The sequence below is a fragment of the Oncorhynchus mykiss genome, chromosome 29, assembly GCF_057628025.1.
Source record: "Oncorhynchus mykiss isolate SJ-2025 chromosome 29, ASM5762802v1, whole genome shotgun sequence".
NCBI classification, from domain to species: Eukaryota; Metazoa; Chordata; class Actinopteri; order Salmoniformes; family Salmonidae; genus Oncorhynchus; species Oncorhynchus mykiss.
The window spans coordinates 7,954,321-7,967,211 of record NC_143050.1 but is presented as its reverse complement, the minus strand read 5'-3'; the positions used below and the strand labels follow the sequence as shown (position 1 = coordinate 7,967,211).

Below are 12,891 nucleotides of genomic sequence, written 5' to 3'. Positions count from 1 at the left end.
TACCAGAACACCAGAAAGGGGCTGAATGATCTCCGGAGAACGTGGTGTAATTATACTTTACCACCACTTGAGTTAACACTGACGATCACACAGCGCAGCTCGGAGTGATACCTGGAACTGAGATCGACAGAAGTGAGAACAACTGTGGCGCTGTTCAGATCTTTGTTTACACAGCATTTCAAGAAAGAGTTACAAAATAAAAACAAACCCCACACCCTTAAAACCAACGTAGCGGTTTAAAGACAGTGATAACTTGTTACTGTCGGCTGTTGCAGCTCTCCAATCATATTACCCAATCAACTAAAGGTATTCATATCCAATAGGCTTAATAGTAGACTACAGAAATGTCTGGTTTAAACAAGTTTCAAGTTTAAGATTTTGTGGTTTTTAATTTTGCCTTTATTTAATCAGGAATGTCTTTGAGAACTCATTCTGTTGAGATCTAAGTTTCAAGTTTAACTAGCTGCAGGCTGACCTGCCGAGCACTCCCTGAGCAATGAAGCACACAGGATAGTACCCTCCCTCCTCATCATCAGTAGGCGTCCATCTTAGAAGGTACTCTCCTGGGCTAGTGGTGTTCTCTCTGATGTTGCCAGGTCCACTCATCAACAGCTCTGAAACCCTTACGCACGGGGAGACGAAAAGACAATTGACCACATTTTCATAGTGCAAAAGACAATGTGCAAAGTATAAAAATGACCATAAACAGTATTATCATCTGTCAGTGAGATTTAATATGAAACTTTTCTTCAACAATGTGCGTTATGAGGAGTCAATGTTTTAACTAGAGTTAGGTCAATTGAGCAATACACGAATTGTCCATTATTTTTAACTGACAAGTTTTGAAATAAATCACGTTGACAGAATATGATAAAAGGTTTATGGTTAATTTTGAGATACACAGTCAGTTTTTCCACCCAGTGGGGACAAATCGTTTTACAAAGTGCTTCGCTGACTGTCATGATGCATCAGTCCAGGGGTGTCAAACTCAGTTCCCGGAGGGTCAGCTGGTTTCTGTTATTTCATTTCAATTTGTGTCCAATTAAGACCTAGAAAACCAGGTGAGGTTGAGGTCCTAATAAGCATGACCTAAATATATCAATCAAATACAAGGGAGGAGCAAATACCTGGAGACACACACACCTGGCACTCCAGGAAGTGAGTTTGACAGCAGTGATTTAGGCTATTGAGCTAATAGCTAATAGCCCATGTCGGGTGAAGTGTTTCACGTTGCTTTTCTCTTACGTGGAGTGGGTAGCCTGTGCTCTGACACTGATCTCCAGGGGATGGTCTGCGGAGGCGTAGAGCAGTGCTCCCTGGGCTGGCGTTGGAGACTGGAACATGGGTATGTACACCCCCTCCGTACAGGACGGCACCACGGGGTCGACTGGAAGACAACCCAATGTGTTTTGAGATACAACACATGGTACCAGTCTCTTTAACCAACATTCCACAATGACATGTACAAGGAGTGGAATATCGGCTAACCAGATTGGTACATGTCAGGCTACATGACTGACTACATATCAGGCTACATGTCAGGCTACATGTCAGGCTACATGACTGACTACATATCAGGCTACATGTCAGGCTACATGACATGTCTGGCTTTATGACTGGTTACATGTCTGGCTTTATGACTGGCTACATGTCAGGCTACATATCAGGCTACATGTCAGGCTACATGTCAGGCTACATGTCAGGCTACATATAAGGCTACATGTCAGGTTACACGTCAGGCTACATGACTGGCTACATGTCAGGCTACATGTCAGGCTACATGACTAGTTACCAATGTTTTTCAGAATAAATCAGTCCCAGAACCACACCACTATGCTACAGGATTGGCTACTCTGCATGAAATGCAATGACCATCCAATTCACTAATTGGCCTTTTGACCAATCACATCAGATCTTATCACATCAGATATATATCAGAGCCGATCTGATTGGTCAAAACACCTGGGCTGCCTGTGTAAACTGAGCCTTTTTGATCTTTCATTCTTCACCTGTCATTGCAAACTGAACAGGCAGTTTGCTGAGTGTACGGCCAGAGGTCCTGTTAGATCGAGATCCATTCGGATAGGAGAGAGAGATGGACTGAGTAAGGAAGTCCTCCATCATCATCTGAACTGCGTATGTTCCAGTTGTATTCGTGTTGCTCCAAAACGACAAGGTGCAGTCCTAAAGGAGACTAGATTAAAAGGGCAATAAGGTGCAGCCCTAAAAGAGACCAGATTAAAGGGGCAATACACAGGGTGCAGTCCTAAAGGAGACTAGATTAAAGGGGCAATACACAAGCTGCAGTCCTAAAGGAGACTAGATTAAAAGGGCAATAAGGTGCAGCCCTAAAGGAGACTAGATTAAAGGGGCAATACACAGGGTGCAGTCCTAAAGGAGACTAGATTAAAGGGGCAATACACAGGGTGCAGTCCTAAAGGAGACTAGATTAAAGGGGCAATACACAGGGTGCAGTCCTAAAGGAGACTAGATTAAAGGGGCAATACACAATTCTTACATACATTTAAAAACAATACATAAACCCATTGATTCTTGAAGTATATAACTTATAAATGCCTCGGGGGCTTAGTTCAACTGTCGTACCCCATCAGAACCAGTAATATAAACTTGTTTTACTCTATTGTTTGTAAACAACATAAATGTGAACTATACGTTTGGTATCATGGAGTCCTTGCATCCGAAGCTCTGTCTATGACTGTTAGAGTGGCTACATTTCCCCCGACCCCTATCCTTCAGCTGTTTACCGAAACAGTGGAGGGTGTCACGACTTTGCTATTGTTAGAACTGCGTACCGCCCCTTTAGCCAGTGTAATTTCAGATAAATAACTTTCCTTTTCTTTAACGAGGTTCACAAAAACAATCCCATGCTGAGCGAACACATGTGACAGCTAGCCAGACAGACAAAACAACACAAGTTGTACTACTCTTCCCACAGTTCCTGTCTTATTCCACTAGCTATTCCTCTCCACTAGGTGGCAGTGTTCACTGATACACTAACTTGGAACGCTCAACCTGGAAACTTATAGCAATCACGTTATTGTCACGCAACAATCAACAATGACTTATCAACTCCAAATATACCAAATATAATTCTTAACTGGTTATTCCCTTTTCACTTACTATCATCATCATTGTCTATGTGTTTTGCTGTCATGTGGATACTAACCCAACGCAGAGTGAAGTTAACACCGGCAAGGTTACTAGATGTGACACACTCATCTGTTGGTACTGCATATCTGCATCTGACCTCATCCCCATCTGGGTCAAATGACAACATGTTGAAATCTCTTCGACAATTGACTGGGACACTGTGTGAGAGAGAGAGAGAGGGGGGGGGGGGGTTGGGAAGGGAGAGAGAGAGAGAGGGGGGGAGGAAAGAGGGGGTGGGAGATTGAGTGAGAGAGAGAGAGAGAGAGAGAGAGAGAAAGAGAAGGGGGGACAGAGGTAGAGGGGGTGTGAGAGAGGAGGAAATATGGTGGAGGGAGAGAAGTGGGGAGATAGAGGAAGAGACAGAGAGAAGGGGGGTGTGAGAGGAGAGAGCGAAAGAAAGGGCGAGAGAGGGGGGAGACAGAGAGAGAGGGGGGAGACAGAGAGAGAGAGGGGCGGTAGACAGAGAGAGAGAGAGAGGGGGGAGACAGAGAAAGAGGGGGAGACAGAGAGAGAGGGGGAGACAGAGAGAGAGAGAGGGGGGAGACAGAGAGAGAGGGGGGAGACAGAGGGAGAGAGAGGGGGGAGACGGAGACAGAGGGGGAGACAGAGAGAGAGAGAGAGAGAGAGAGGGGGGAGACAGAGAAAGAGGGGGAGACAGAGACAAGTTTGAAATATCCAATAAATGTCGTTCCACTTCATGATTGTGTCATGATTGTGTCCCACTTGTTGTTGATTCTTCACAAAAAAATACAGTTTTATATCTTTATGTTTGAAGCCTGAAATGTGGCAAAAGGTCGCAAAGTTCAAGGGGGCCGAATACTTTCGCAAGGCACTGTACATAGTAGTGTTTACCTCATGGTTATGTAGTCATGTATGTACAGTGGGGAGAACAAGTGTTTGATGCACTGCCGATTTTGCAGGTTTTCCTACTTACAAAGCATGTAGAGGTCTGTAATTTTTATCATATTAATTACTTAAAAATCATACAATGTGATTTTCTGGATTTTTGTTTTAGATTTCGTCTCTCACAGTTGAAGTGTACCCATGATAAAAAAATTACAGACCTCTACATGCTTTGTAAGTAGGAAAACCTGCAAAATCGGCAGTCCATCAAATACTTGTTCTCCCCACTGTATATAGTAGTATTTACCTCATAGTTATGTAGTCATGCATGTATATAGTAGTATTTACCGCATCAGAGGTATGACGGTGGTCTGTGGAGATCGGTTGACTTTCCCTGTGTCAGACCTGACCCCGAGATCCACATGAGTCAACAGCCTCCAACCAACAACATTATTAATGGTGGACATCCAGTTACCCCCATTCATCCTGTGATGACGTAAGAGACAGAGAGGAATGACAGACGGAGTTAGCAAACACTCCTAAACACTCTTGTTGTTACTGTATGTGGTAAGTTGTTCATCATTGTACAGTACTGTGTGTGTGTATTCATCAATGTGTTTTTTTCCAATCCTTTTAATGATACTGTTTGCCCAGAAATGGGACGATATGTATGTTGCCCATAGGACCTATAACGACTTTGGTAACCTGGATGCAATAACCAGAAATTGGACAATACACTCCCCTTCTGTATGTATTTGGACAGTGAAGCTTACACATTTAATATGGCTATATAGTCCAGTATTTTGGATTGGAGATCAAACGTTTCCTATGAGGCAACAGCAACAGAATGTCAGCTTTCATTTGAATGTATTTTCATACATATTCGAGTTATCTTTTAGAAATAAAAGCACTTTATAGATCTCGTCCCCCATTTGAAGATGTCATAAGTATTTGGACAAAATTCACTTATTGTGTATTAAAGTAGTCAAAAGTTTAGTATTTAGTCCCATATTCTTAGCACTCAATGACTACATCAAGCTTGTGACTCTACAAACGTGTTGGATCGATTTGCAGTATGTTTTGGTTGTGTTTAGGATTATGTTTTGCCCAATAAGAAGTGAATAGTGAATGGAGTCTGGAGTCATTTTATTTCTACGTGAGTAGATCAGATGTTTTCTGAACACTTCTACATGAATCCTGATAATGCCACGATTAAAGGAAAATCCAGAACGAATCAAGAGTAATGATGAGTGAGAAAGTTACAGAGGCTACGACAGTGGTCACCAACCGGTCGATTGCGATGTTCAAGGCATTACTAGTCGATCACTAAACATTCCTGTAGAAAAGCCAACGATAAAGGCTTTGCGCTTCTTGTTTCTTTTTTTTTCTCCTGTGGAGCTTTTGTCGTTTGATCCAGAAGTCCAGCGCACCGGGTAGGCGAAGTGTTCCCAATTTTGAACCATTTTCATTTGTCTGATAAGACAAGACCAAAGCAAATACCAGCCGGACCAGGAGATCTGTGGCTAAATCGAGTGTGCCTCCTGCGCTGGCCAAATCGGATGGCTCATATCACCTCACTTATTTACAGCATTCACCACAAAATTTGATGCTAGCCTACATGAGATTTGATCATTTTTAACCAGAAACTATCAAAGAGTACCTCCAAAGAGCTGCAGTTTTTATGAGTGAGTTTGTGTTTGAGTTTTTATTCAACACTGTAAAACACCGTTTTTATTCAACAATGTAAAACAAATCAAATCAAATCACATTTATTTATAAAGCCCTTCGTACATCAGCTGATATCTCAAAGTGCTGTACAGAAACCCAGCCTAAAACCCCCAAACAGCAAAAACACTGTTTTTATTCAACAATTTAAACACTGTTTTTATTCAAATACAGATGAAAAAACGGTGTTCAGATGTGATTGGAAGTCCAAGGGCTAATAAAAACCACGCCACAAAAACAATACAGTTGAAGTGGGAAGTTTACATACGTTTAGGTTGGAGTCATTTAAACTCGTTTTTCAACCACGCCACAAATGTCTTGTTAACAAACTATAGTTTTGATAAGTCGGTTAGGACATCTACTTTGTGCATGACACAAGTCATTTTTCCAACAATTGTTTACAGACAGATTATTTCACTTATAATTCACTGAATCACAATTACAGAAGTTTACATACACTAAGTTGACTGTGCCTTTAAACAGCTTGGAAAATTCCAGAAAATGATGTCATGGGTTTAGAAGCTTCTGATAGGCTAACTGACATAATTTGACTCAATTGGAGGTGTACCTGTGGATGTCTTTCAAGGCCTACCTTCAAACTCAGTGCCTCTTTGCCTGAGAATGGAAAAATCAAAAGAAATAAGCCAAGACCTCAATCAGCCAAGAGCAATTCCAAACGCCTAGAGGTACCACGTTCATCTGTACAAACAATAGTACGCAAGAATAAACACCATTGGACCAAGCAGCCGTCATACCGCTCAGGAAGGAGACGCCTTCTGTCTCCTAGAGATGAACGTACTTTGGTGCGAAAAGTGCAAATCAATCTCAAGACAACAGCAAAGGACCTTGTGAAGATGCTGGAGGAAACAGGTACAAAAGTATCTATATCCACAGTAAAACGAGTCCTATATCGACATAACCTGAAAGGCCGCTCAGCAAGGAAGACCAAAACCACCATAAAACAGCCAGACTACGGTTTGCAACAGCACATGGGGACAAATATCTTACTTTTTGGAGAAATGTCCTCTGGTCTGATGAAACACAAATATAACTGTTTGGCCATAATGACCATCGTTATGTTTGGAGGAAAAAGGGGGAGGCTTGCAAGCCGAAGACACCATCCCAACCGTGAAGCACGGGGGTGGCAGCATCATGTTGTGGGGGTGGTTTGCTGCAGGAGGGACTGGTGCACTTCACAAAATAGATGGCAATCATGAGGAGGACAACTCTGTGGATATATTGAAGCAACATCTGAAGACATCCGTCAGGAAGTTAAAGCTTGGTTGCAAATGGGTCTTCCAAATGGACAATGACCCCAAGCGTACTTCCAAAGTTGTGGCAAAATGGCTTAAGGACAACAGTCAAGGTATTGGAGTGGCCATCACAAACCCCTGACCTCAATCCTATAGAACATTTGTGGGCAGAACTGAAAAAGCGTGTGCGAGCAAGGAGGCCTACAAACCTGACTCAGTTACACCATCTCTGTCAGGAGGAATGGGCCAACATTTACCCAACGTATTGTGGGAAGCTTGTGGAAGGCTACCCGAAACGTTTGATCCAAGTTAAACAATTTAAAGGCAATGCTACCAAATACTAATTGAGTGTATGTAAACTTCGGACCCACTTGGAATGTGATGAAAGAAATAAAAGCTGAAATAAATAATTCTCTCTACTATTATTCTGACATTTCACATTCTTAAAATAAAGTGGTGATCCTAACTGACCTTAAACAGGGAATTTTTACTAGGATTAAATGTCAGGAATTGTGAAAAACTGTGTTTAAATGTATTTGGCTCAGGTGTATGTAAACTTCTGACTTCAACTATATATATGTATTAATACATATATTTATTAATATTTAAAAAATATATATACACTACATAAGTACAAAAATAAAAAAAGGTTTGTTGTAGCAGATAACAAAACCTTCTAATTATATAAAGGGTGGGTGTCATTTCAATCATAGAAATGGAATTCCTAGAACGGACCCATCCCTCGAGACCACTGCAATGCAGCCGGTACACCATTGACATTTAAATGTAATTTACTTTTTTTTTAAACTTCCAATTATTATCACAAAGATGGTCGCCGGTCCATCCACCTTCGAATGTCAAGTGATAAAGTGTGTTCTATTATCTGTATGTCTATGATTTTGACAGGTTTCCTATGAAAGATTGACAGTGTAATTTAAAACAACTGATGGACCTCCCAACAGTCTCTGTGGTCCCATTTGACAGTTGACATTTCTATTTGATTTCCAGTTTAGTGTATTAAATGTGACTCCCGCCCGGCATTGAAGACACAACACGAAGACCTCAGACGATGTAAGACTAAGGGTCTGAGCTACAACATGTGAGATAATGAAAATCTGATCATTTAAATTAAAAGGTAAAAAAATATATATTATTATTATTATTTTATTTTTTAAGTGTTTCATTAAATTATCAAATACACTGAACAAAAATATAAACGCAACATGTAAAGTGTTTCATGAGCCAAAATAGAATGTCCCAGAAATGTTCCAACCGCACAAAAAGCTCTTATTTCTTTCAAATTTGTTTGCATCCCTGTCAGTGAGCATTTCTCCATTGCCAACATAATCCATCCACCTGACAGGTGTGGCCTGTCAATAAGCTGATTTAAACAGCATGATCATTACACAGGTGCACCTTGTCCCGGGGACAATAAATGGCCACTCTAAATCGTGCAGTTGTCACACAACACAACGCCACATATGTTTTGAGGGAGCGTGTAATTAACTTTGTTACTCGAGGAATGTCCACCAGAGCAGTTGCCAGACAATTGAATGTTAATTTCTCTACCTTAAGCCATCTCCAACGCCGTTTTAGAGAATTTGGCTACACGTTCAACCAGCCTCACAACCGCAGACCATGTATATGGCGTTGTGTGGGCGAGCAGTTTGCTGATGTCCATGTTGTGAACAGAGTGCCCCATGGTGGCGGTGGGATTATGGGATGGGCAGCCATAAGCTCCGGACAACGAATACAATTGCATTTTTTTCTATGGCAATTTGAATGCACAGAGATACCGTGACGAGATCCTGTGGCTCATTGTCGTGCCATTCATCCTCCACCATCACTTCATGTTTCAGCATGATAATACACAGCCCAATGTCACACGGATCTGTACATAATTCCTGGAAGCTGAAAATGTCCCAATTCTTCCATGGCATGCATACTCACTAGACATGTCACCCATTTAAGCATGTTTGGGATGCTCTGGATAGACTTGTGTTCCAGTTGCCGACAATATCCAGCAACTTCTCACAGCCAATTGAAGAGGAGTGGGACAACTTCTCACAGCCAATTGAAGAGGAGTGGGACAACTTCTCACAGTCAATTGAAGAGGAGTGGGACAACTTCTCACAGCCAATTGAAGAGGAGTGGGACAACTTCTCACAGCCAATTGAAGAGGAGTGGGACAACTTCTCACAGACATTTGAAGAGGAGTGGGACAACTTCTCACAGCCATTTGAAGAGGAGTGGGACAACTTCTCACAGCCATTTGAAGAGGAGTGGGACAACTTCTCACAGCCATTTGAAGAGGAGTGGGACAACATTCCACAGGCCACAATCAACAGCCTGTTCAACTCCATCTGAAGGAGATGTGTCGCGCTGCATGAGACAAATGGTGGTTCTGATCCACGCCCCTACCTTTTTTTAATGTATCTGTGACCAATAGAGACATATCTGTATTCACAGTCATTTGAAATCCATAGATTTAGGCCAAATGAATTTATTTAAATTGAGTGATTTCTTTATAGGAACTTTAACTTTTGTTCAGTATAGTTTGACAACATTTTTTTTGTAAGATTTTAAATGACATCCAATTCAACCATTTCTCTTTTCCAGTGAGGAAGACATGGATGTTTCATGGTATAGTGGGGTATAGATGTTTCATGGTATAGTGGGGTATAGATGTATCATGGTATAGTGGGATATAGATGTTTCATGGTATAGTGGGGTATAGATGTATCATGGTATAGTGGGGTATAGATGTTTCATGGTATAGTGGGGTATAGATGTTTCATGGTATAGTGGGGTATAGATGTATCATGGTATAGTGGGGTATAGATGTATCATGGTATAGTGGGGTATAGATGTTTCATGGTATAGTGAGGTATAGATGTATCATGGTATAGTGGGATATAGATGTATCATGGTATAGTGGGGTATAGATGTTTCATGGTATAGTGGGGTATAGATGTATCATGGTATAGTGAGGTATAGATGTATCATGGTATAGTGGGGTATAGATGTATCATGGTATAGTGGGGTATGCAAAAGGTGTCAACTTTAAGCGCCTCTGTCTACTGACTGTTTTTTGGCATTCAGGTCCAAGATGTCCCGTTCTGATCACTTCTACTACGGGTAAATATGTTTGGAAAGTTTCATAAAAGTCAAAAGGGGTGCGGTCAAAAAAGTGATTGATATCAAAGTGGAATGACCCTATGACATCTTCAAATGAGGGGTCTAGATATAGATACACTACATATATAAGGTGCTTTCATTTCTAAACAGTAAAATATATATATATATATATAAAAATGCCTTCAAATAAAATGAGCATGTCCTGTATGTCCTGTCACCTCATATGAAACATTTGATCTCATATCCAAAATGCATTTAAAAAGATGGCTTCACTGTCCAAATACTGTACATACAGATGGGAGTGTATGTATGTTGCCCATTGTCCCCTATTTTATATTTTTACCTTAGCTTACCTTTTTTTTTACCCTAGGCAAGTCAGTTAAGAACAAATTCTTATTTTCAATGACGGCCTAGGAACGGTGGGTTAACTGCCTTTTTCAGGGGCAGAACGACAGATTTGTACCTTGTCAGCTTGGGGATTTGAACTTGCAACCTTCCGGTTACTAGTCCAACGCTCTAACCACTAGGCTACCCTGCCGCCCCGTATAACTACTATGACCTATAACTGTAACTACTTTGGTTACCAGGATACAATAACTTAGCTGTACACTGTATCTACACATCAGGTACAGAAACCCTCTCAGTAATGGATGGAAGATACAGCATCTAAGTAACTTATAAAACATTTCACCGTAATGAACTGATGACATCACATAGAATGCAGTTCAAACCATCACTCACCGAAGGTCAAAAGTGTGTGTGTTATTGGAGACGTGTCTAGTCATTCGTCCCTCTGTCTGACACCAGTCTCCGGACATCTCCTGGTCCACTGTCTGAACCGCTAGACTAGTCCGAGTCCCACAGTCCGCACTGACACAAAGCCAGGTATCAGTAAAGGTGCAGCTGTGAAATCCTGTCTTATAGCGAAGGTCCACCTGCAACGAACCTCCACTTTATAAAGACCACCACTTCATACAAATGTCAAGGGCGACTGCACTACCTGATTTGTCCTTGTTTTAGATTTGGTTCATTAATAAATGACTGAATTCATTTGGTTTCGGGGGGTCTCTTTTGTGTGTTTGCAGGTGGGAAGAGTTTGCCAAGTCGTTTCGCCATTTAGCTTCAGCCGACTGATGCACAACCATGGCAAAGTTGTTTTGACTTCGGATTGACGACCGCTGGGGCTAGTTAGGGAGCGTCAATAAATTACACAATGCTGTCCAAGGGGGAAAAAACACTAACTTCTTTGTTGTTGTGATATCGCAAAGCGGACGTTAAGGATTCCAGCTTTAATGAAGACGCATGTATTCCATTTTTATGTCTTTTCAGACTATTTGACCGTTGTCTGGATGTAAGAATAGGGTTGAAAACCCCTGGTAATTTACTAAACTTTTCTTATTAATCCTTAAGGTCTATTGACCCATAATAAGTAACATAATAAAATAATCCCCCATCAAAATCTGTCTGTTTAAGCTAGAGATATCTGTATTTTTCTCTCAAAGTGAAAGTCCGTTGGGCTATGTTTTTAAGATGGTCATACCATGGATCATTTAGCTATTTGATTTGGAATTTTAGGACCCCTTTAGGTATCAACAGGGGTCCTAAAGGGGTCCTAAAACTCCCGAAAATCCTTAAATGTTCCAAAATTCTGGTAGTTTACTGACAAAATCGGTAAGTGAACGATAATATTCGGACTTTAAAAGAAGAAGTCCCATCAGTGCGGTCTTACCCTGTAGGTTCCGTTTGGGTTGCTCCCTCTGGGGTCGAAGGTCATGGTCCCTCCGTAGAAGTGGGATGCCCAGGAGCTGGAGACCAGCAGCAGTAGTAGTAGTGAGGACTGGGATGGAGACATGGTGTTTGTCTCTCTGTCTGTGTCACTCTGAGTGCCGACTCTGCTTTAATACACACGTACAGTAGAGGCACATACGCACATTAAACGTGCGAGCACACCCAGGTACACACACACACACACACACACACACACACACACACACACACACACGATCATAATTTCCTTAGAACCACGCATGAGGAAACGTAAGTGATTGTTTTGTATGAGGAATGAGGAAAAAGCCTTGGAACGAGGACAAGCTTTCATAGAAGACATCTTTGATAAACACAACACACCCACAAATAAAATTTACCCACTTTAGAATGTTACCTACTGGGGAGAATGAAAATCATCAGTCGTAATCAAATCAAATGGTATTTGTCACATGCGTTGAAGACAACAGGTTACCGTGACATGCTAACTTACAAGCCCCTAACCAACAATGCAGAGTAAAAATAACTAAGAAAAATGTGGCAAATAAACTAAAGGAAAAATTGTAAGACAATAAAATAACAATAACAAGGCGATATACAAGGGGTACTGGTACCGAGTCAATGTGCAACAAGGGTAGTCGAAGTAATTAGGGAAATATGTACAATGTAGGTAGGGGTAAAGTGACTATGCATAGATAATAACAGATAACAGAGAATAGTAGCAGTGCATGTGAAGAGTGTGAAGGAATGTGTATGTACAGTGTGGAGAACAAGTATTTGATACACTGCCGATTTTGCAGGTTTTCCTACCTACAAAGCATGTAGAGGGTTGTCATTTTTATCATAGGTACACTTCAACTGTGAGAGACGGAATCTAAAACAAAAATCCAGAAAATCACATTGTATTACTTTTTCAGTAATTCATTTGCATTTTATTGCATGACATAAGTATTATGTACACAGAAGCTGTTCAGCAGTCTAATGGCTTGGGGGTAGA

At 41.2% G+C, this 12,891-nt stretch overlaps 1 protein-coding gene across 1 annotated transcript; it reads right to left on the bottom strand.

Moving 5' to 3' along the window:
* Positions 1 to 330: 330 nt before the first annotated feature.
* Positions 331 to 12,015, bottom strand: LOC149970331 (uncharacterized). Its single transcript, XM_090226452.1, has 7 exons — positions 11,860 to 12,015; positions 10,872 to 11,065; positions 4,363 to 4,500; positions 3,182 to 3,329; positions 2,010 to 2,181; positions 1,246 to 1,387; positions 331 to 622 (listed from the first exon to the last, which is right to left on the bottom strand). Exons 1-7 carry the CDS (start codon positions 11,980 to 11,982, stop codon positions 460 to 462), a joined length of 1,080 nt encoding a protein of 359 aa, XP_090082578.1. The 5' UTR covers positions 11,983 to 12,015; the 3' UTR covers positions 331 to 459.
* Between the last annotated feature and the right edge of the window lie 876 nt (positions 12,016 to 12,891).